The following is a 27,113-nucleotide window of genomic DNA, read 5'->3' as shown; positions in this document are numbered from 1 at the left end:
GAAGGGTGAGTGAGACAGTGTAACTACAGGCACAAGGGACACAACATCTTAATTCCCAAGGTTGGTGGTACATTGGCGTTGTAAGGAATGGTTATATAAGTGCTTAGGTCTATGGGCGGGGTATTACTACTTACTATTATGTGGCCCATTTTCAAGTCCGCCTTCCATAATTGAAATAGAAAAAAATATCTATCATACAAATAATGACCGGATGAAATGGTGAAAGGAATTTTAATACAATTTTCTCATTATATTGCATCTGGATGAAAATGAATAAACTGAGAGCAGAGAAAATAAGACGAGGCGTCATTGCTTTGAATGTTATTAAGAGTATAATTTTGATAAATAAAATACAAGATTGTAAGGAAATTATCGTAACCGGAAAATGAGAACAAGTCGTTATAAAGTAAAAATTATAGTCGTTATAAAGGTTAATTTATTATGTTCTTAATAAAAAGTAAAAAAACCATCAAATATAAACTAAAACTCTTTGTTATTATTGTTTCACTTTATATTTTTAATACACTAAGAATAACATTAAATACGATAAACTATATTCGTAAATATAAAAAAAAAACATAAGTACTTCTTTTTTTTAACACGGGTGGGTGAGTGAGCCACCTAGTACTTGATCACCACCGTCCACAGACATACAAGATATAAAAATTAACCATACCCTACATCGCCAATGTGAGAACAAGGCTCACTCACCCTTCAAACCGAAACAGGACAATAAAAAGTAGTACTTAGCAAAAGGATAACTTATGAGCGAGTTCAATCCGTTCATCAGTATATCCTATGTAGGTACACAGATGTTCTTAGATAAATTCATATTCTTCTATTTTAATTCGATTTACAATATTTTATCAATCTGATGAATGAAAACTGATTAACGTGACGAACGAATGAGATAGATCTACAATAAATACATATATGTTTAGCAAGTGATTATTTACAAAACATACAATTATACAAACAGAAACATTATACAAAATATTATTAAAATAAATAATCGTATTATAAGTAGTACACGATAATTGTAAAAAATTAAAAAGGATGACAACAATTTAAAACTAAAACTATAATTTTTTTCACCCTTGAAATAAAATCTCATTAATGACTAACAGTGGAAAACCTTTCTCAATGTTAATTCAATTACTATGCGTTTTGAGGAAAATTCTTGTTTTTGTAATGGCTCATCAGTTTTATTCTTTTACTTTTAAATAACAATATCGATCCAAAAACATTCATTTTACTGGATAAATTAATGCAGTCTTTAATTTAGAGCAATCGAATATCTACGAAACATCTCTAGTACCTTTTTTATTTCGAGTTTTATTGTTATTAAATAAAAGTGACTGACTTCCGCTTATTAATCAAAAATAGAAATTAATTTATTATTAGAATATTATCTTATGTGGTATTTTAAATAAAATTAAAATTTTCCAACAAATAAAAAAGAATTCTCGATCATCTAAGCATTTTGTATTTTGTCTAATCAGGATCGAAATATTTAAATACTAATAACAAAAAAATTACTTACTTCTCAAAGCCCATCTCTTATTCAAAATTAGCCCATCCAGAAATCTGTATCCCTGTTCCCTGCAGACTTTCTCCTTTACATTCGCCACGGCACTTGTAAGTGATAATAAATCACTGGCCAGCACCACAGAAGAGGCATAATCTGGGGACTCGTCCACTGCATTTAACTTTGGCTGCTTCCTACTACCATCCTCAGCACCGTCGTCATATACATTATACCCTAAATCTTCAGTTTTTTTACCATTGCGCATATCATTTTTTATCGTTTCAGATAGTTTAGCAACTAAATCCTTATCGAGACGTAAGTTCTGAGCAGTCCTGTTAAGTCGAGCAATATCTCGGGGATCTAAACTACCACTCGCATTTAAAAAATTAGTTAGTCTTTTTAAAACTTGTTGGTCAATGTTTGTATTGTTAATAATGTTATGTTCAACGGCGGATACCGCGCACGCGATCGTAAGTAGCACTCCGATCGAGATCATAGTGGAGGCGTGCGTACGCGCCGCTTCTGTTTGCTGACTGATCCACAACCTTCGAGACTTGATCAATGAAATGGACTAAGTCAGCGCTTTGTTCGCTTATGTCCTGTGTCCATTACCCTATTATAATTGCTTCATTGTTCGATCGTGTCGACGTCATTTCGAGTAACTGAATGTTATGAGGATGTTTTATACTTTTGGTACCTTTTACAAAAGTACCTAAACCTCCTCTCTTTCTTAACAGGAACTCTCATATACATCATTTTTTGTTTACGCTACATAAGTTAATGATGTTAATCTCTTTATTTTCGATTCGTTCGTTCTTGCTGATTTTAATAATTTACACTATATTTACAAAGGATATATTTTATTAGAAGTTGTATTAAAATACGTATTTAATAAATAAATATAATGATTAATTTTAATTCATTTTTATGCTGAAAAAACGCGACCAATACATCCAAGATTTCTTTTTATTAATAAATAATGATACATGGTGGTTTTACTAAAAAGTGAGCGATAGAAATTGTATAAGATTTATTTAATAAATATTTATTGTTAAAAAAAATGTAGTTTTTTTTTGACAATTGACATTCCTTATAAATACTCTAATTCAATATAGTCAAGTATATCAATATTAGTATGTAATATTAGATAATACCCATATTCGACCATGTCGTCAACTTAACACACTGTCTTTGTTTGGTATTTTTCTTATTTACAAAATTACTAGAATAAAAAGAATACATGTATACCAATGCCCCAACAGTGTAAGATTATCGTGACATTTAAAGGTAACGTTACTTGACCATTTCCTGATTATTAAAATAACAAAGAACTAAAAAAAAAGTAAATAGTGAAAAGTTAAGGTCAGTGAAAGAGTACAATTTCACACTATGGAATGTAAAAAGACTATTTTTTCTCAAAGAATTTAAATTAAAATAAAAACAAATTTTAAATTATTATATTTTATTTAAATTATAAATTGATTATCTGTTGTATCGGTATTGTTGACTTCCTGTTCTCTCGTTCCCATTTGTTGTCCATTCCCATTCATCTAAATCTTGATCATTAGAAAAAGACCGTCTAGTCAAAAACTGCCGTCTTCCAGCCCAAAAGTCTTCCCCTGATTCACCCTGTTCTTCTTCTATGATCTCTAAATCTTCATCATTGATTGTTTCCCGATCTTCTTCTTCCTCGTCTTCTTCTTCTAAAATTTCTTCAAGGCCTTCATTGGAATCTCTTTGTATTTCATATTCGACTTCAACTTCAGGTATTTCTTCTAAAACTTCCCTGTGCGCTAAAAACGATCTCCTTAGTTGTGGGGTTTCTTTTACATGTTCGTCTCGCTCAATCTTTTGTTCATTGTTTTTATTATTTTGTACTGGTTCTGCTTCCGAAGGTTCTTTATCGTCCTCTTTCTCATCAGGATTAGACCCAAAAGATAGTTTTGGTAACGACTGTAGTGGGATTACTAATGTAATTGTCAAAATTATTGAACCCATCAATATTGTTAATAGTTCTTGAAGATCAATCTGAAATAAAAATTATAATATATTCTACATATTAATATTAAAAGAAATTTATTAATTTATGCCTATTTTAAAGTGAGATTTTAAAACTATTTTGCTTACTTTTAGGTGTCGTAACAAAAAAAAAAAAGGTTTACCAGTGACAATAAAGAAAATTCTTTAGGAGCTCGTATAGTGGCAGTATTCGTGAGGAAAACGATGAATTGTACTAAATACAATGCATAGGAAATTCGACTTATGAAGAGAAGTGGACGACTAGATAAAAATGTAGACAACATTTCTGAAACAAAACGTTAACGTATTTAAATACATTTTAAAATAAAAGTTTTAACAATACCCTATTCAATACATAATATATTTTGGAAATTAGTAATTTAAGTTTTTCGCACGCCATCTATTTTACCTTAAATTCTTATGGTATAATACCTTTAACGTCACGCAAGTATCAATAATAGTTATCCCTTCAACCCAATCAAATGAACCATGTTTGCGTTATGCGCTCAGTATAAAATAGGAACAAAAAATAAGTTTTTTATACATATAAGACACATATTTAATTACTACTATACGTTTCCAATTACGGATAACCTTATAACAAGATATGAGAAATACAGCGATTATGTCATTAAAAAATAAAAATATAAAACAACGGTTTTTTTTAAATAAATATCTTATTACTACTTTGTTTTACTTACCAGAATGACCATTATGGACGCTATAGACCAACCAAGCAATGGTCAAAGCTGTAGCTAATGGAGCCAATGTTGCGTATAATGACGCAAATGTCACGTCATACCGGTAGTCAAAGTAGCCTGAGTCACCACCAGCCCACAATACTAGACCCATAAGGTTGATACTGATAAACCATCCGAGGATATTGACAAACTAAAATAGAGGAAATATATTACTATAACTTTTATTGTTAATTAAAATTCTTACTCTGGTTGTGTTGGATTGCCATCCCATCAATATGAAATTGAATAGAGAGTGCACCTATGTATGTCAAAGCGCACAAACTTTATCAATATTTTTCCTGCGTAGTTGGCTATTTTTCGTTAAATATGTAACCGTGACCGACTTCGATCAGGAAAACATCACAATTGTTAATACTAAATTACGCTTTTTGTACTTTCTGCCAAATCAAATTGATTATACAATTCCGAAAAAGTTTACAGCACGTTTATCAAAAATAAGTCTCTATGTTATATATGATATAATAATAATAATAATAATTTATTGGTGCAAAAGTAAATATTACAAAAAGAAACTTATATATATGAGTTTACAAAATAATTATGACTATTGGTAAATATTAGATAAGTACTCTATTTACATGTGGTTTGGCAGTTTAAAAAGAGTAAAACTTATTAATTCAATCGTAATATATTACTGAATTGTTTTATCGCAAACCATCGAATGTAATCCGTAAGAAAATTTATAATAATGTTTCAGTATTAAAATTTTACTAATATTATAAATTATTAAAGAACGCCAGTTCGGTTTAACGGATCTGGATAAAATTTGGCACAGATAGATTAGAGTCTGGAATAGCACATAGGTTACTTAACCTTCAATATCTATCCCTCCCCATCCGCTAACGCGACGAAACCGCGGGTGAAATCCAGTTTTCATATAAATATTATTTATAATACATTTGACAACATACCTTTGTAAGACTTGAAGGTTTTCTAAGTGCAAGTCCCAAGCTTAGTCCTATAAAGTATGGAGAGCATCGATGTAATACTGAAGTATAGCTCAATCGGCCGGTACGGTATAGTTGACTAACACTGCAAAAATATTGGATTATTACATCTAAAGTTTATCTGCATGTTATATGATGTCTGGTAGGACAATGCCTTATGCCACCACCTGACAACTAATCTACCCATGAACATGGACGTGTTCAAATTTGAAAGTTAAGTGAACCAGACATTTTAGGTTGCTACAAAACGAATCGATGACATCGGTCCATGGCAAAACGAAACAATTAACGTCAAACGACGACGTTTGCTATAACATCAAAAGATCGAGCGACGATCGATGTTACAGTGGAGCAGTTGATGTCGTAGAGATTTATAGTATACCATATAGGATAAACAGAATCATCAGCCATTTTAAGAAATACTGATGGAGATCATAATGTTATGATAATGTTATTAGTGATGCCTCTGATTAATCGACAATCGATCGATTTTTGATTGATGCATGTACCACCCTTACATAATTTGGTTGACGCCGCGTGGTCATTGTAAATTAATCATACTATCTAACAAAAATAACAAATACATTGAAGGAGGATACATATGCCTGGAGTTCGTTCCGCTTAAGCATAAAACCTGTACTTGCTCGACCGCCTACATATATCATAATAAAAAAAAATTACCAAAATTATTTAAACATAATTTCTCAAACACAATCTAAGATTTTCAAATTATTTATTTTGACAGTAACATTAATCCAAGTCACAAGTTTTATATAAGCTTATTCTCATAAGGCTGTAAAAATTTTAAGTAATTTGCGTATTTTTTTAACATACTCAGGTATTTATTTATTTATATTGTTCTTGAATTTTTGTTAAAAATCCTACATAAATTTAATTCATAGGAAAATATAAAAAACATTTTAATGCCAATCTTAAATTTCATATCTTTGTATGATTTCATAATAAATTTTAAATTATTTAAAATATATCAATTCGTCTGTCGAACCGAATATTCATAATTAATTATTAAAAATTATTAACGTGACTTATTATCTGATTATCAAACCGACCTTCTTTTGTAAAACAAATTGTCATATTTTATTCTAGAAATCACTAGATGTTTTTTAAAATCAATTTAAAAAAAATATTAATTTTTTACATATCCGTTGATCTTTATGTAAATCATTTATCTGTTGGTGGTATAAAATCCAGTAAAGGTAAATCAGAGTTCAATCAACAACTAGCCGTAAAGTAATTAATTCAGTTAACAGCATTCCAGTCAGTATTTGTCATTTAAAGGAAACCTCAGCAAAGCTGGCTTTCGACGTCGCATAGCTTTGCTACTATGTTCCAATCTGATTAATGCATTGGCTATTATTGGCAAGGAGAAATGCAGCTATCGTCAATATGAAACTGGGAGACTGGTTTCAGACCTCACGCAGATAGGAAACTCCCGCAAATCCGATATAGAGTTAATCAAGTAATTATTTATAAAACTGGCCTATTAATGTTAAGCAGCTAAGAAAGGGCCTTCTTAGAATTTAGGGAGAATGAGTTCATTCCACAACGCTAATCCGATGCGGATTAATGCATGAACATAATATATGGTAGATTGATGGTGGTTATTAAATTATCGTTTAAGATACACAATATTTAACTGTTTATTTATTTTAAAAAACTTGTTTTCGATTTATTCTTTTTTTTAAATTATTCAAATTGTTAATTTTCTCACACTTCACAATATATCTATAGTAATAATTTAGGTTTAAATTATCCTGTTCACAAACTATGCGAACAATTTTATACTTGTTTCTTTATAAATAAATTAAAATAATTTGTTTTATATTTTAAGGTCTCGATCATTGTGTCGAAGCCAAATACTGAAAATTGTGACGGAAATCGAGAGCTGATATGGCTTTTAGGAGCAATTTTTTTTTATTGTAAGCACAGGAATACAGCTTTATTATTTTTTATTACATACCTAATTCCCTGATATGCCAAAACCGAAAGACGATGGTCTCTGAATGTTGTGTATCTTGAATAGGCAGACAGTAGGTGGAGGATTGGCATCACGGTGGATGAAAAAGGCACTTCAGACTGGATCGCCCATACAATTATACCTCCAATAATTGTAAGCTGAAAGTCCAACGCCATGTGGTGTGTTTGTGGTGCACACTGGAAAAAATGTGCCATAATTGAATATGATTCTGATAATAATCATAATTACATATACACATCTTATATGTACTATTATATAAGAAGAATTGATACAAATGAAACTATAGAGGTTTTCAAGTAACTCTTAATAAAATACACAGAATTGTTCTTTTGTATAAAACGATATGAATACAATTAATACTCTAGATTTAAAATGGGTGAGAATCGTAAGCCCAACTACTTATATATATAATAATATTCTTTGCTTAACACTTCTCCGAAACGCACCGAATAAGTTTTATATATTATATAAATATTGATTTAGTTGGCATTACAATAAAAAGTAACTCAACTCGCCCTAAGCGATTAGACCGATTTCGTATATCAAATATATATAATATTTTTTTGTGTGTATTTCAATCGGTCCCTGGATGGTTTAGGTTGACTCCGGTAGGTGACGCTGCAATCGGGAGGTAAATCAAATTCATATTTCACCCGGACGAAATCGGGACAGCTGTTATTTTTATTAGTAAAAATCTAAATATATTTAAAGTTCCTGCCAACCTACTCAAAATCATTCATAATTTATTTAAAAATTCATAAAAAATTGTAACGTAATTTTGGCGCACGTTACATGTTTACATTGTTTTAAATTAAATTCAACAAAATTATTGAATTTCTAACATAAAATATGGCCTGTCATCTGTCAATTGACTTTGACAAAAATTTCTAAGGTTATGTTTACGCATAATTTGAAATTACCGCTAATTTTGACATTTGAAATTAAATGCACTTTTTATGCATTATGCATTTCCGAACTAATTGTAATTTATTATCTTTATATTATCTTTGAGATGATCTTTGACATTTGTCTAAAGCTTCACTATCCTTCCGCTTTTTGAGTCGAAATGTGACGCTAATTTATTTTCGAAGTTTTTATAACTTTTATTTTGTTTGAAACTTTAAATATTGTTGAAAATAGTTGTTTGAATGAACAGTGAGTTCCATTATGAAGAATTCGAAATAAATCCATGTCGGATTATCAGAATTAAGTCCGATATTTGTCGCCTCGTGGTAAGTTTTGAATCTTTATTCGAAATTTGAATTTATTCGAATTGTACTGTGTCGTAACAACGATTGCGGTTCTTTACAGGGAATTTTTAGAATATTTCCCACGCGACATTTTGTTATTTGTAAAAAATAACCGGGATTGACCGGGTAAGTCGTTTGGAATATTAAAGTAAAAAGTATAGGATTTCGAAATTTGTAATAGATTATAATCGGAATTATTTCTCCTTTTACAGTTATATTTCTACAGTTATTTTTCAACATTATTTTTCTACAGTTATTTTTCAAACTTATTTTTTCACGATATTTTTCGTCATTTATTTTCTTCAATTATTTCATGGATTAATTTCGTCAGTCATTTTCTGTGATGATTATCTTGAATAATTTACGGGAATTATTTTCTTTGGCATCATCTTCGATTGGATATTTTCAACGCTTTTCGAGGAACATTTCAACTCAATTTCGTTGGATATTTTGAAGATGTAAATAGAAGTTTACTTCTGGGAAACTTATAATTTGAAGTTTACTTAGTGAAGATGGATTTTTGGAAACTTTAAAGGAATTAAAACTTTATCACACTAATTTATATTACTGGATCTTGGTATATAATTTTTACATGTGTATTTATTTTCACCGAAACTTAACCGCGCGAGATTTAATTAGAAATTTATTTATATTTATAAAAAATTTGGCATTCAAACTTTATTCAAACTTTTTTAAAACTTTATTTAAACAATATTTTTTTTTCACTATTTGAATTTACTGTTTAAATAATTTTAAAATTATTTAGACATTTGGTTTAATCAAGTTGATAAATTTGACTTGTTTGTAACTTTACTTTAAGTAACTTAGTTGTCAATTTTGAATAATTTTACCTTTCTTTTGAGGATTTGTTTAGTTTAAAAACTTTTCCAACTCTACCGATTTTTTTTTTGCCTCAAAGAAATTTGAATATTTTTTTTATTGACACTTTACCCACCACCCAATTTTAACGTTACAAAATAATAACAATTTACTATAAATGGTATTTACAGGATTACGACCATTTCACTTAAATTTTTCGAATAAAACGAAATAAAAAAATTGTTTCAACAATATTTCAATCAACTTTAGTGTCATAAAAACTTTTCGGTGTGTTAAGATATCCTATGTTATAAAAACGTCAAATACTTTTCACAGATTCAAAAATTTGAATGTGTTTAAATAATACACCTTACCATGTCTTCGAAGCCGTAGTGATTCTGGATATACAACAGGTTAAACCACCACCCTTTTTGGCATAATTCCACATTCTTCGTCACTAATGCCCCCCACATCGGTCCTGATGAAATGTCATCCCACACATATGCATAGAAGAGTACCACTGCTAAGAGCGCTGGGGTCAATCTGAAATTACATAGGAAAATATTTTTTTCTGTGTGTATTGTATCTTTATCTCTGTGAATTTTTCCCAAATCTTTATGGTTAGCTTATACCCAACGTCTCCGTGTAATTATATCACAAATTTTAAGGTGGTTTGTGGAAACGCTAAAGTAGGATGACCAAACAAACGAATTCTCCCGCTTTTAAGATTTATGACAATTTATTAAAGTATTTATATTTTAACCCAACGACAAACACATATTAAAAAAAAAATTCGCAAGAACTTAAATAAAATAATGTATAATAGGATTATCTTCTATTATTACATTCGTATGATTTCAAAGCAAAAACGACGTAGGCGACAGTCGATAATCACACATCATAAAAGTAATACAACCTTTAAGGTTAATTTATCAATATAATTAATATACGGTCGCCATTTGTAAGATATGTGATTTATTATTATTTTATTTTATTATTTAAATACTACAATAATCGCAGTATTATATCTAGTATTTTTATATTTAGCCAAATAATATATAAAATCAGAGTAGCGAGTATTTCGATTCTATCGAATTATTTTTATTCAAATATTATTAAATCATACAAAATAATACATAATTATGTTCAACAGTTAGGCTGTTATATCTCTAATTATTTTATTGTTAATTATTTTAGGCATATTAAATTATCGCCTTTGCCCATAGACACTAGAGGGACGTATAAAACACTCTATTTCGTCGATGAGCTGCTGTGTATTGAAATCTACGATGTTAAATTCCTTGTGCCTGTATTACACTGGCTCAATCACACTTCAATCCGCAATATAGCAATACAGATTATAAATATTTAGATGTAGAATATTTTTTTGAGTGTGAAAACAAACCAGTTAGAATAAGACAGTTATTAAACTGTGTTAGCTTTTCTCGTTGGTTTTATATTCATATGAATAAATAATTATAATATATATAGTACACTTGTAGTATAGTGAAAACAAAAATTTAATTCACCAGGCAAAGATAAGATACAAAAATATAATTTTCTGAAATGATTCTTCGAAATTAATTTTAGTAAAAACATGTATAGATATACCTTTAAAACTATAAACAAACAATTTGTTTCATGCTAATTTAACTGTGATGACAGAAATAGGAAATAGGATGATATAATATGTCCAAACTTGTTCGAAAATTAAATGCCAATAAAGCAAAACGCGGATACGCGCAATGACACCGACGTGATATTAGGCCACAATAATGACAATATTATTTATATAAAAGGCAATGTCAAAACCGACTTAATATCAATGCAGAATCTCAATTATAATACATGGAGACTTACAATTTGGAGCATTCATTTTATAATATGAATATTTTAGTTTAAAATCATCTACAAATAATGTCCTTTTAGAAGATCTGAGTAGAGGTCATAAGTTTATAGGTAAAATTAGGAAAAATTGTTCATTCATATAAGAACCTACATTAAAAATTTAATATTGATAATATATGTATATTTTTATGACATGACACACACGCAACTGGCTTTGATACACTCTGTATATAACCATAACCAACAGGAGTATTACACACTTAGCTAATATAACTTTTAAAAAAATCAATAGTATTACATTAATCTGATCCTTTAGTAAATAATAATGACGTCATGATGAATTCAAAAAACTCAACTTGATGTATATTTCGAACCTGTTTATGAACGTTGTTCAGTACGTGCCGTAATATTCTATCGTATTTTGACCAAATCTGCATTGAATGAAACGAGATGGAAGAGGGGTAACACCTGAATCTTTACCGAGGATAGTGGGTTCAAGTACAGGCAAGCACCACATAATTTTTATGTACCTAATGTGTATTTATTCATCATCTCGTTTATTATTCATATTTGTGGTGGTGAAGAAAAACAACGTATGTGAACCTGGTATCATATTAGAGTAGCGTCGCGCAATAAGGCCTTCTCCTCAAAATAAGAGGAGGATTTTTTATGGTATAGCTTAGCAGACGCCATATGGGTCACCTGATGTCAAATGGTCACCACCGTCCATAGACAATGGCGCTGTAAGTAATATTAACCATTCCTTACGTCGTCAATGCGCCACTAACCTTGGGAACTAAGATGCTATGTCCCTTTTGCCTGTAGTTTCACTGGCTCACTCACCCTTCAAACCGGAACACAACAATACTGAGTACAGTTGTTTGGCGACAGAATATCTGATGAGTGGGTGGTACCGACCCAGACGGGCTTACACAAAGCCCTACAACCACCAAGTAAATTACATTACCATTGATTTGCCTAGCATTGGGACATTTACAGGTTACATACCTAAAATATCTCGAAAGTAACTTTGCTGCCATTGTATCATTAGTGGACTTGCGATATGACGTCAAAGTACCGCTGAGTAATAAAAAGCAGTCGGTGAACATCCATCCAGCCCGACACCATGACAAGAACGGAGAGGACACGATCTAAAAATAATCAACTTATATTATAATCACTGAAATAATATATTTATAATTTACAACGAATGTTAATAATTTTAATAAAAAGTTTCCTGAATGATACCACCCAAAACATTTCGAAACTTGAATTCGACAAATGAAATTACAATTGTATTAAACGGTGATTCTATGAATTCTTCGGAATATCTTGTACTTTATACATTTACAATTTCTAATTTATTACATCTACATTTTATGAAATTAAATTTCATCTTAATCCGATGCCTAAACTGAACAAAGCCCCTTTAATATTTAGCTATTATGCCCCTTTTAACTCCTTTGTATACACTTTAATTTCTAACTCTATTAATTCAACATTGTAACTAGATGAAATCTTTTTACAAGTACTTTATCTATTATTACAATTTTCAAATAAATTAGACCGCTTTACTGCGAACTATTCCAATTACAATGTAAATTGCTGCTAAATGAAAATGATTGAGCGCCTACTGAATTATATTAGCAAAAATTATATACTTTAAATAGTTTAAAAATTGAGTTGGCGTTATAACAAAACGGATAAATATACATATCTTGGTAATCGTTATAGTAAACACTTAAATATTTATATATTTATACATGTTAACCTAAATCATATATAACATTTCTTCTTCTTCTCCAAATCAAATAAAAACAATTAGAAGTAACAGAAATATGCAACGTGGATACTATCTGAATTTGCTATTATAAGTTTTTATCTACAAGTCTTTTTTATTTACATTGGTATATGAAGTAACATAATACTAAGGAAACCTTCGGCGTATATTAGCAGAATATATTTTTTCAGTAAATAAATCAGCAAGGGGCGAGACGTTAAACTGGACGGACCTTTGACACTTTTCCCTGCAAATACAGGACATGGGATACAGGGGGTTAGGGGTGTCCGCGTGGATATTTATCGGTAAAGCAATCAAGCAATATAAACGACGTCTATCCTCTTAACCGAACGTTTGCCTGACATTTCAACAGATTTGTATCTGCCGTTGAACTGGCTGTCAGGTCGTGATACGACAGCTGCTATACATTCCAAATATTTTGTTATAATCATATTTTACACCAAGATATTTTTTGATATAATGAGAAATAAACAAATTTGTAATACAATCAATATCGAGGCCAGCGATCTCCCGGCCTTTAGCTGTGCTAATACACTTTAGCGAACGCCCCACGCTCTTTTTTCTCATAAGATAACATAAATATTTTGTTACATTTTGTTTAAACTTTGAAGTACTTAGTACTGGTCCAACTTGTAAAATGATCTTCGTAATATCACACTATCATATTATTATGAAATAGTGTTAAATAGCAGATTTGTAATTTTCAATCAATCATGAATCTGAAAAAACATACTAACCAAACTTACAATATTAACAAGGGTATAAAAATAAACGATAAAAATAGATTGTTACAATAATGATCTTCCATTAAAATTACTTGTCTTTTTAGCGGGTGTTTGAGTTTGAGAATTAATTAACACTCATTTGTCTTCTATGCTTAACAAACCTACGTATTTTAACGAAATTAACAAAGTTCAGACTTTTAGTACAGATTTTATCTTTACGTATATATGTATATATTTACGAATGTTCCTATATCTGTGTTATCGGTATTTGATTTTAATAATAGAATTATATACATATAACGTAAGTGACAAACCGAAATGCCAAAACTTATTTCTTAATCATAACCTAAAGTCAAAGCAAATAATCGAGGTGACTGAATTGGAAATATGCCAGTAGCAATAAACCACATGTGCTTATTCAGCAATCTATCACGTGCAAAATTTACGACTTTAATACATCTTAATAACTTGCTTTATAAAAACAGCGAATTTATATATTTTTTAAATTAAAGTATAAACTACATGGTACAATCCTTCTGATATCATGAACGCGTCTTTGAGTGGACGGAATTTTGTTACTCCTTGGATGTAACTTGAAGTAGAGATAGTTTATATTTTGAGTTAACACATGGGCTACATAAGAGGCGGACTAGTATGTTAATACTATTAAATCAATTTTAAAAAAAAATCTTTTTGAACATATTAATGTGTTACATGTTCTTTTTTAACAGCAGTATACAAAATTTATATTAAATACCAAATATAAGTAATATATATAATCATAATTCATATATAATCGTGTATATTATTTTGAGGATAAACGATATTGTATCGCCTATAAATATATAATATATAATCAAAATTAACGTAAGAAGTTTAAACATTGTTCAATTTCGGTGCTATTATTATTATTGAATAAGTTGTGATAACTGATTTGTTAAAACACTATTAAAAAAAAACTAAATAAAATAAATATTTATAATAGATCATATACCAGTAAGCCTTGATTAAGCCACCTTCTAGAATATAATAAACAATAAAATAGCAATTGCTCCTATCAATTAAGAAGGCGTCGCAAAAGAAAAATATTGTGAGGCAACCTGCACGTTTGAATAAATCTGCCACGTGTCCAATATGTTTAGAAGCAGCGTAATAAAAAGAGCTCCATGCACAAGAGATTTTTCCAAGCAATGGGAGATATACTAACATGATTTTATTGCAAAAACAAACCTCACTTAGCCTCAACCGATTGGTATACGGCGTCAAACCAACAGGCAGAAACTTGTGGGCGAACAGTAGCGCAACCGTGGCGACAGCTCGAAGACCATGAATGCAAGCGATCTCATCGCTACTGGCCGGGGCTACCAGTTTACCAAGTGACTTGTAAAGCGAGAAGGAGTATAAAAGTCCACCTAAAATTAAATTAAATACAATTAGTTCTAGCAACTCAGATCATAAACAATATGTATGGAATTTTCGTTGACAGTATTATTGACTATTTATATTTTTTATTGGAAGTAGGTTGCTAGGTGAGTAAATAGCCACCTGTGATGACCAGCGCATAGACAATGGCCCTGTATGAAATATTACCCAACCCTCAAATGGCTAATGCGTGGTTCATTAGGAACTAATATTATGACCCATGTACATATAATTACACCATCACTTTAGGGTTATAATTCTGGTTGTTCGTAGTAGTATTTATTACAGTTACAGGATTAAAGTTACTATTCAGCTACCATTTGATGGAATGAATAATATTCCATCAATCATCAGATCATCTGATCTAAGATGACGATTCAGTTGTGTTGGTATTTAGATAAAATATAATTTGGATGTTATGTTGCATAGTCCACATTTTACGTTAGATAAACGTTACGTTACGTTCAGATAACGTTACGTTTAGATTACGTTAGCTTACTCATCCTTCATTCTCGAATTCACCAAAATGACGTATTGACATTTGATAAAAGAATAACAGCTATAAGTTTGAGTTCTATATATCTGTTCATTAAAGAAAGCGCTTCACTCTGTGTTAAATTATCGGCGTGCATTAAAAAATATAATATCAATTGTATATGTTTTTTGCTGTCTTTATTCTTAAATACGGCATCTTATGCACACTAAGTCATCTTGTAAATACAAGTGTCACTCAAACGAATACACGCCGATACTGTGAAGGGACGCGTCTTCGTCAGTTAATAGATATACAGCAGTGTAAAGTAACCAATAGATTCACTATTGATCGCAATCATACGAGTATGCACATCATGTGTGCGTGTAATTACGACAATACTTGGCTTTTACTATAAATAAACATGAGACTAAGTTTTAATTCATCACGTATAAATGCTAGAGAAACATCGTGATGAAACTTGTTTATTTACCTTTACACAACAATCAAACTTTACAGAACAATGTTAAAATAATAAATATCCATAAATAAAACATTGATAAATTGTTGTTATGTTTCAGTTTGAACAGTGACAGTCGCACGGGAAATAAAAGCTTTGGACTAAGGGCTGGAGTGTTTCATGCTTGACTGTTTCATGTTCCATAACCACGTACACACAAATCCATAACGGTCGATCAATTGCTGAGTTGACCGCGATTTGAATCGGAATAGTCTTTTAATCAATCAACAGCCATCTATCAACTTAATTGAATTGCATATATATTTTTTTAATAAACTTTGGTTATTTATGCTGAACATTTATTCGTTAACATCCGAAATTTAAGCCTGAATTCCGAATGAACTCGAGTAAGCAAATTATAATAATTTGGTAATTTTATATTTTAGAATATTAATTATTATTTAATAACACACTATTTACATATTTCGAACCTATAATTATTAAAATCTACTGGAATCGAATGTTAATTATGTTAATCGATTTATGACCCAACTTGGGATTTTATTATCTGTAAAAATAAATAGTTTTGGCGCGCTTTTACAGAACATTACATTCGAAAAAAAAAATTAAAAATAGAATAATTTTCAAACTTTTCACATAATATAAATGTTATTCATAAATTGAAAAAATAACGATTAAGTGTGAATTTTTTATTAATAATTAAAATACGTTAATACATTGTCATTTTTACGTTATTAGAACGCCAGTGTATTTGTGCAGAGGTGACCGATATTTTTATTTTGAATATAAATGTTAGTTACATAGTTAGCTAGAACATCAATATAGAATATTTAAATTTTACAAATGATATTCATATTATTTTACTAATAATAATAATGTTATATATGTATAATGCTTTAAAACATCACAATATATTACGAGATAATTTTAAATTTTATAGTAAATGGTCACCACTGTCACTAAATATTGGGAGATTGGGAAATACTTTTTTAATTTTTCTCTTAATAAATGAAACCAGACAGGTATCGACGCCAATCGATTGTTATTAAGCTGTAGAATACACTTATTTGACAAGTGTGTAGTACCGAGCCAGGACCCACAAACAAACACACACAAAGATTAAACCGTTACCAGTAAAACTAAAAAGAACTTAAATAATATATGTAGAACAAGCTTGTATTTCACAAACACAATATTTTATCTTTATTTGTACTTAAATGAAAATAATAAAATAATTGATAAATTAATTGTATGATCATTAAATCCAACAGAGTGTACAAAATCAGTTGAGTAGAAAGATTTGACGAAATCAAACTGACAGGTGAATTTAATAAAAATGGGTATAAAAGATGTCCCGCCTAAAATATAAAGTCGGAACATCAAGTTCCTGTTTCCTATCATTTTGTAAAAAGACTCGTTATATTGCGTTAGTTCAGTCGACATATTCGTATCTACGGAAATAAAAATATTAAGTAAACTCAAGCGTAAAACTCGATGTGACGTAAAACTGTCGTCAGTCCCAATTTACATAATAAATTATTTCGTTCGTTGATTTAGAAAAGAACTCAAGTTTCTAACTGGGGTTTTTGAGGCCTCTAAATTTATTTATGTAAATACAAATTTCGCGGGACGCTGGCGTTGTTGGAGAAAAAATACGATTTATTTACGCACCTAATAGGATACAAAGCAACGTTTTTATTTATTTTTTACAACACATTCGTTCCCACTTTCCCTGGTTTTTATGAAACATAACCTATTTATTGCGATTGAAGTTTAATGCGAAACAACTTTGTAAATAATTTAATTATTTAACATAATAAAATAATACCAATGTTAGTGCGAGCCGTAGTGAATGAATCATTGCATATTATGTAAAAAGTCAATCAAACTGATTAATCATCATATCATGTATGCTGCTTACAATATGATTTTATCTAGTAATACAAAAGAAACAAAAATCATTGATTAGGACACGTGTTTTTGCGATTGCGGATTGTATTTACAAACCATTGCGTGGGCGGTGTAGAAGGGGAACATTGTGATGCGGGTTAACCGGCATTGTACCAGCGCGCTGGGTCATTTACGAGTAGGGCGAACTGAATGTGAAGTTTATTTTTTGTTTTCGTTTATATTCAGGGGAAATTTTTAATAAAATTTTATTTCTTGTCTATTTATTCTCAAACGTTGCTAATTAATTTGATTGTGTCAGTTACTTAATACATAATAGATAGCAACATCAACTTTGTTCTTATCGGGTATCTCACGACACCACTTTTTATTTTTTTATAGATACTTATTAATTACTCGAATGAACTCATACTAAGTTATGAACGTAAAATTCATTTTACGAAGTATCATTATAAGTAATATATCGCTCTAAAAAATCGCATATTAACAACAAAACAAAACCCATTGAACTTTTTACCGATATGGATACCAACCGAAATCGAGTTTTATTGACCTTTATGTTTGAAAAATCGTTTTGTAATAAATATAAAAAAAAATTAAAGGATTAGTTCTTATAACGGTTTATGAGCATAGCTTTACCTAGACTAAAGGTCATTATATTTTAATTTTAATAAACATAAAATATATTCTAATCAAAGTGCATTTTATTATTAACCAGAAACACGTTTTTTTTATATTCAGAACAATGATTGAAGAACATACATGTTTATCTACTGTACTTCTAAATCGCAGCTAAAAAATTTGACAGTAGACATTACACATTTCTTAATGTTTTGAGCGTAGACCGAATAGTGTATTTAATAGAATTGTAGGTAAGAGCTACTTTACATAACGTGGAATTATTACACTTGCAGCCAAGCAGATTCTGATCTAAAGTCAATGAAGGAGAGGGTGTTATTATGTCACTTGCTGTTAAGTAACGTAAAGACATATTATTATTGATAACGATGCCAGAGACACTGTTCCTACGTCGAGGTATTATTTCTAATTCTACGCACTTAATTTTATCTTCATAGTAACATATCATCACCATTAAATAGTATAAAACAAAGTCGTTTACCGCTGTCTGTCACTATGTATGCTTAGATCTTTAAAATTACGCAACGGATTTTGATGCCGATTTTTTAATAGATATATTAATTCAAGAAGAAGGTTTATATGTATAATACATGCACAATGTAGTATAGAAAGACTGCAAATATACATTATTACATTGCAAACGCTTGCTGAACCCTAAAAGAAAGAACCCGAGAAAGATCAAAATAATGTACTACAATATTAAGCACCTTATAAAGATCTCTGGTATATGTCTATCTCTTAGGGATAACCAGCAATAACCATTTTTTATCCTTTACTTTTTACGATAAATAATGGCTTATTTTCGAAGCGTTTTTAAGCAATACAGCATTAATCCTTATCCAATTAAGTACTATAAATACATTGTGCATTTAATATAGATCAATATGGCCCTTACAGTAATTTAAATGAATATTTTCAAAGATATAACAGATTTAAGGCAGAGACATAGCGATTTGAATTCTCTAGTATATAATTAGTATAAGCATTGCACCCGTGCGAAGCCGGGCGGGTCGCTAGTTAATAATTGATTAAAAAATTTAATTAAGATAATACATTACATTTAATATTTAACTTAAATATTATTATTATATAATTTTCAGGTCCAAAAAAGAGATTCAAATTTAGTTCATATAAAATCGTGCCATTCATATATAGTTCTAATATCACCGGGGTCATAAATCATTCGTATGGCGGATCACGCATTGATAATAGTCGAGGAACTAATAATATCAGACAATTAGCAGACGTGACCCGACACGCTGCAACGTCAATTTGAAGACCTGTGTGTAATTCATGCTAATTAAAAGTGCTGGCGACTTTGTATTGATTTGAATCACAATCGAATTGAACTCCTATTGCTCAATGTAGGTTAAGGTGAGAGAGACGTTGTGAGTTAATCATTTCGATACTATTTAAGTTGAAGAAAAAAAAAAACGATTAGTACATATTTAACTGTTTTTAACTCGTAACGAAAGTTATATTTCGGTTATATATTTGCAATTAGCAATGTTTTTATTACGAATTTCCAATAAAAAAATAATATCATCGAAAAATAACAAGACTACATATTCAGCAAATAAGAAGTGTGTGTGTGTTTTTTCAGTGTCTTCTCCGGTTGGTTCGGTTTGCTGTCTCATCGGACTTTGGTTTTGTAATGACTAAGCTTGCTTAATTCTTCACAAATTAATGTCTCATAAAACAAAATTATAAGAGACTTTATTTAGGCCCTTACAAGAACATTTAACATAATTATAACGAATAATGGTACCACTGGTTCCGAATATATATTCTAATAAGAAATCGGCAATATATAGTGGTCACTATTATTACGACTAATAACATATGAATGAAATCCTTTAAAATGTCTTCGAGATATTTAATGGAATCTCTGACATTTATTAGAATCAAATAAGTCATTAAGTAGAGAATCCGAGCAAAAAATTAATAGGATGCATTCGATTTGTGATTCGTGCAGAATTTAACTAAGATTACCATTGGTGATTACGGTATCACTAATAATTTCATACCGTTGATAGTGTAAGCATTTATTATTTTTTTTGTGTATTTTTATTACCTGAACTTTCCTTGTCTTTTTTTATTTCCTCTTTTTCACCTTTTCCGCTAATATTTTCTTCTTCGTCTTTTTCCTCCGTACTCTCTGGAGTATTTCTTGCAAGGTAATCTTGTAGAGTCGCCAATAGTACTAATATAATCACCATCGCGTAGAACGATCTGAAAGCAGAAAATAAATTAATTATCAATCAATTCATAGTCACTTCTGAATGATTAATAAAATTGAGAGTTACACAATAAGTTATCACTATTATTTCAGTTAAAAAAATCTAATTAAACAAGAAAAACACGAATGTCATAATAATTGCTTTCATAAAATCTGTTTCAGAGTATACAAATCGTGTATGGAAGTACAAAATAATATAAGGTAAAGTGTTTTTTATTTTTTTTTAATTTCCGAGCGTCGAGAGTTTCTCGTTAACTTTTTATGACCATAAATCAGAATATCAGAATATAACTCATTACCTAATTTAATAACTTATTTTATGGGCGTGTAAAGATGCTAGTTAATTTAACTTTTAGTCAATAAAGTATTTCTGTAGCATTATTATTAACGTATACTAATATCCATCAATATGATTCAATAAAGAATACATTTTTCTAAATATACCCAGACAACTATATTCAGCAAATAGGCTTTAGGTGGTTAAATAAAATATTTATATAGTCTTAAATAAAATATTTATATATCCATCATAATATATTATATATAGTCTATTCAAATCGAAGAATGAATAAACATAAATAAACCTTAGATTTACTTAGTTCAGGCAATATGCTAATAGCTCGGCTATATTGTGCACTACTAACAGTTGAAACTACTTCCCAGTTTTGGATTATATTATCGTTTTAATTATATTCCTCACAACTGAATAACATTTATGAGTAATCAAAATAAACCAAAAAAGGCCGACCTTCCACAATAGGTTCGCAACTTTAGGTGAAATAACGCCCTTATTCGTCCCTAGCAGACGTTCAGTTAATATTCACATGTTACTAAATAAATGTGTGTATCTAATATCAAAGTAATAAAATAATAAGCCATGTTTATCTCTATCCAAATTAAATATGAAGTAATAAAATAAGGGTAAAACCTGTTTCTCGTAAAAATGCTATTTCGTTACCCCAAATCAAACCGTCGTATCTTTATAGAGTAGGTAATTTGCTTATATTATCCTGAATTAAATTCATAAGAAATTCGCGTTATTTACGGACATATGAAAGATAATTTAATTATTGTTTATGAAAAACATTTAACGTAGGTGAAACAAAAATTGGTAATGTTTTGGAAAAAGTGTTGCCATAAAAATTATGGGCTATTTGACATCTTCATATGACCATATGATAATGTCAAATTTTTCTCAATCCTAATTCTATCCTAATCCTAATGGTACATCCTGAGATTAACGCATTCGGACAAACTCCAATATAATGGCAATCTGTATCTTTACATACTACAACAACAAACTTACAGCGTCAATAAAGTTGGCATATCCAGCCATTCCTTCCACCAATTTGCAGCTTTTCTTGTATGACAATCCGTTTCATCGACCTTCACTCGTACACTTATACCAGTTTTATACTGGTAATGTTTGATGGCATCTCTAAGTATCACTTCGACGTCTTCTGGACCGCAAGGCGATGGAACACATACTCCCCAGCTCAATGTGGAGAAACGCGGCACAAAGTGACCTGGCTAAACGAATTATAATACTGCTCAGGGTATAGAAATAATCATACGTATAAATATTTATGTATATATATATATATATAAGCGGAGTGATGACGTCGATAGGACTGCTTCGCCAAATTTCACCCTAAGAATGAGAAATGCTATTTGGCATATAAAAAATTACATTTAATAATTCTTATATAATTCCGATAATTTTGATTGTGTTAAGACAAATGATTTGAGTTTGTAAGTAAACACATATTTTGATATTTTCATATTAATTACTTTTGAAATCTCATCAAAATTAACTATATTTTACTTACTACAAATAAAAAGTTCTAAGGTCAGTCGTTTATATTTCGTAAGTTAAAACCTTACATTCACAAAACTTAACAAATTTACTAAAGTTATAAAATTTATCCATGTTTTAATATGAAAAACAATAAAGACAATAATTGTTCTTTGCAATCAATTCATTATTATTATTATCATAAGAAAATTTTCGGAATTCGGAATTATTGAAATAGTTTTCCATGACAGAACAATACATCCCCATGTCCGTTTAAATTCTAACAACACACACTTTATATATTTTTGGGTTTTCGTTTATGTTCCTACGGACATAAACGAAAATAACTAGGACCTATCACGTGTTAAAAGAAAGATTATTTTTTCCGAAGAATTTTTATTCTTTCTTCAATTCTGCGTACAGTGATAATTTATATTTAAATTTCATGTCCCTATAAATGAATCTTAAGATGTGCAGTGTTCATAAAAGTACAAAACATTTCCATAATATTGTAAAAAGCTTGTGACACCGATTTTAATTACTTTTAATGAACCTCATAATAATTAACTGCGACTCTTATGCGACACTTTTTTATTTTCATCTTACAGTCATTTGCCAGGCTATTACACAGGCCTTTAAATTTTTCATTATATTTTTAGAATTTGTACAAATACATAATTTTACGACTTACGCTTCTGCGTCTTAGGATTGATATAAAATACATTTTAAGATACATTTGGTTTGAGTTTCGTCTAAATAGTTTGTCGAATTTGATGATATCTAACTTCCCACGAGGAGAATGACTAAATTAACGAGGTATACATTTTATACAGCATAGACTTAAAAATTGGATTAATACTCACATCATCAATTCTACTCTTGAATAAATTTCTCGCTTGCGCCAAATGTATCGGTGCTTCTAAATCAGGATGTTCAGCTTTCACGTCGACCATAGCTAAGCAATATTTCCCTTGTATCTTGACCACACTTCCCGTGTCTAATTGTACTCTAGCTCGAATCCCCAAGCACTGGTCGAAGTCACCCAACTGTATGCCATTACCTTGTAACAACCCCGAGGGAATCTTCGCTGTTGCATCAAGCACTGTAATGAAAAATTCCACTTTTGTTCAACTATGCAAACCCTTGGGGGACGGTACGTAAACAGAAATGGAATTCGTCAAGGACACTTCTATGTCATTGTGTCTGTTTTTATGAAGATAAGTTATAATCATATAAACTGTTATTCTACTAAATTTTGTAAATATAGTAATATAATATATATAGTAACAGCTATGCGGGTAATTTTAATATTACTATAAAAAACAAGACAGCGAGCTCGAATAGCTTGTAATATATAATTTAATAAAAATTAAAAAGATGAGCCCTTTAATTCATAGCATACGCCACATAAATTAAAAAAAAAATTAAATACCAGACTGCTTATCTGTGGGGGAAATATTAAATTGAGTGTGACGTCACGACACGAAATTAAAAAGACTGCAGAAACAAATAAACGCATATTCATATACATATAGCCTGTTGAAATCATATTTTCATTCCTATGCCTTTAAGTTTCACCACAGATTAAATAATATCTCTATTCATTGAACTCATGTTATTGGCAGGTAAAAATATCGTTTATACACTTAACAGTATAAAAAAACTGTAACATATAAACGTCATTGTTTCAATGTACTCGTGTTTCTCGATTATATATTTATATTTTTACACGATACATCTGTTACTAAATTCTAAGAACGACCGCCAAAAAAATGTTCATAAACTAAACAGCAGCTATCGAGACAGCGATAATAATTTCCAATAAATTTCTCCTCTACAATTACTCAATATATTCTTAATATATATATAATTAATATAGTTTCTTTAATACTAAAGTATACACAAGATTTCTTAGATAAATTTGATCATTTTTTTTTCTTTATGATTATTATTATTATGTGATAATGAGATTCTAACATAGTGTACTTACTGTTTAATGCCCATAATTTTGTACCACGTAACTGTCTTAATAATATTTGTCCGTGGCGCCGACACTCAGGGTTATGAATACGAGAAAAATTTGGAGCAAATGTAGGAAAAAATGAATAAAAATCCTCAAATTCACTTTTAAATAAATTACGCCTAACCAAAGCATCTGATAAGTGTTGTAAACGTACATCTTTACTATCACTCTTAGTATCACTTGTCTTTTTATCTACTTCTTCAGAATCTTTTTTCTTATCAGTTTCAGCCACGATCTTAATCTTTTCTTTCTTTTCAGGAACAACCTTCTCTTCTATTCTATCAGGTTTTGTTGAGTCAATTTCTATATCTTCCTCTTTTAGTTTTTTAAGCAGAATTTTTTTCTCAATTTTTTTCGATATAGTATTGTCTTTATCGGTTACGTCATCTTTCGCTGCTAAAACAAGTTTGTCAGAAGGGGGCTTGACTATATTTAATTCTTTAGGTCGGACATTCGTTATTTTTTCCGTAACTTTTGTTAATATTTGATCAGAACTTTTAATAATCTTTTTTACTTCTTCTACGTGTAATTCATCTTTTTTTTCCTGTTTCACAGGTTTTAAAATTTCATTTTTCGATTTCCTGGTGTCTGTTTGTACTATTTTTGGGGGTAAAATTTCAATTTTTGGCTTCGGATGAACTTTTGCGTCAGTTTGCTTTTCTTTTATTTTACCATCATCTTCGTCATCCTTAACGTGTTTATCGATTTTTTCTTTAACTATTATTTTAGATTTTGCTAAAGGTACATCTTTATAAATATGTGGTAACTTATCAGCTTTCTTTTTAGAATCTATGGAACTGCCTTTTTTAATTTCCTTATGTTTATAGTCGTCATCGTCGTCTTCGTCATCGATATCACTATCGTCGTCATCGTCAAAGTCTAAAACTACTGAGACTTTTTTACTTCTAGTCTTAACTTTGGAATCACTTGGCAATTTAACACTTTCAAAAGAACTTTTTTCTAAACCACTAATATTGTCATCATCGTCTTCATCATCGTCTTCAGAAATATTGTGTTTATCAAATGTAGTTTTACTTAACTTTTCCTCAATTAAATGTCGCTTATCTTGTAGAACTTTCTTAATATCATCAAAAGAACGTTTTGTACTATCTTTTTTAAAATTGTCTAAAATTGGGTCAAGGTTAAGGTCATTCACATCACAATCCTTACATTTATGCCTTCTCAATTCTGATTTGACTTCGTGAGAACTTCCAGATAAACGTACACGGAATGCACTTATTACCGTCACTAATAGAGGAACTGAGAATAAAATTAGAGCTAGCGTCCATCTGTGGCACACCATGGCCGACGCGTGAGACGCTCACCGCGCCATCATACGTTCGACTGAAACACACTTCAGCGATGTGCTCCGTTGCTATTTCCGTCACACTCGCAACTCTTCGGGGAACATTTACGGATCTTTCATTGATGGTAGTGAACTTTCCAAGGGTATATATTTATTATTTCTTATCAATAATTTTAGTCACAAAATATACTTTCCCGGCCGAAGTTAAATCGAGTATACGAACGCGAGGGCACCGTTTATGGCTTACGGCCAAGATTAGTGTAAAAATAGTATTGCAGAGGCGATTGTCCGGCCCGCGAGTCGAATTCATGACGACTGGATTGATTAAATTACATTTCAGTGATTGATTGACATATAACGTAATCATAGTAAATAGACTGTAGAAACATACTCCCAACATATAACCATATATACAACACGGTTGTAAATAAAACCCTTGCCACTTTCTTTTGGTCTCGTATATGTTGATAATGCGGAAGACAGTGATTGTTAAATTAGGTTAAGGTTAGGAGTAGACATTCACTTTATAAATTTTGTTGTGCATACTTAATTTTTTAACAATTATATTCTATCAAAGAAAAAAACAGCTACGTACCATTTTATCTTTTGTTTAACAACTTTTTTTTTTTGGTAATAATTGAGGCTTGTTCCTCATATTATCAATAATGATTTTCGTGAAATTTTAACCACAGGGCGAACCCTAGTAAGAAATTATATCATAACTTTGTTTGATGATTGATGATTAGATGGAATAGAGAAAAGTCGTATCGGCCATACACGAGAGCTTTCTATTAATCTCATCATATTTAATACTGTGTTAATTATACTATGTTCATATTTTCATTATCCATTATTTGAATTAATGAGTACCTAATTCTATCTTCTTTTTTTAAAGTAGGTTATGACGTTCCTGAACACTGCTTCAATTAAGTTGATGGAAACTCATAAAAAAAATCAATATAAAAATATACTTAATTCAAGCAGGCTTTTACAAGCACTTTTGAATCGTCATTTAACAAACTATTTAAACTAATGCTACCACCGGTTCGGAATGTAGATTCTACCGAGAAGAACCGGCAAGAAACTCAGTAGTTACTCTTTTTCAATATCTAAGAATACAGTCGTGTTAGT

The 27,113-nt window shown here is 30.2% G+C and overlaps 2 protein-coding genes across 2 annotated transcripts in view; both read right to left on the bottom strand.

Annotated features, from left to right (window-relative positions):
* LOC113397158 (nose resistant to fluoxetine protein 6-like) overlaps positions 1-2,083 on the bottom strand; it is a 54,965-nt gene extending 52,882 nt beyond the window's left edge. Inside the window, exon 1 of the mRNA XM_026635382.2 lies at positions 1,544-2,083. Within this exon, the coding sequence (XP_026491167.2) occupies positions 1,544-2,024 (481 nt within the window). The 5' untranslated portion in view covers positions 2,025-2,083. The remainder of the gene's footprint in view (positions 1-1,543) is intronic.
* An 890-nt stretch (positions 2,084-2,973) lies between these two features.
* Positions 2,974-26,197, bottom strand: LOC113397157 (nose resistant to fluoxetine protein 6-like). Its single transcript, XM_026635381.2, has 12 exons — positions 24,644-26,197; positions 23,517-23,755; positions 22,165-22,388; positions 20,694-20,851; positions 14,928-15,109; positions 12,180-12,322; positions 9,698-9,866; positions 7,237-7,430; positions 5,220-5,340; positions 4,249-4,438; positions 3,691-3,833; positions 2,974-3,556 (listed from the first exon to the last, which is right to left on the bottom strand). The coding sequence occupies exons 1-12, from the start codon at positions 25,977-25,979 to the stop codon at positions 3,011-3,013; spliced, it is 3,645 nt and encodes a 1,214-aa protein (XP_026491166.2). The 5' UTR covers positions 25,980-26,197; the 3' UTR covers positions 2,974-3,010.
* Positions 26,198-27,113: the final 916 nt, after the last annotated feature.

The sequence above is a fragment of the Vanessa tameamea genome, chromosome 3 (assembly GCF_037043105.1).
Source record: "Vanessa tameamea isolate UH-Manoa-2023 chromosome 3, ilVanTame1 primary haplotype, whole genome shotgun sequence".
NCBI lineage: Eukaryota > Metazoa > Arthropoda > Insecta > Lepidoptera > Nymphalidae > Vanessa > Vanessa tameamea.
This window is presented reverse-complemented; position numbering and strand designations above follow the sequence as displayed.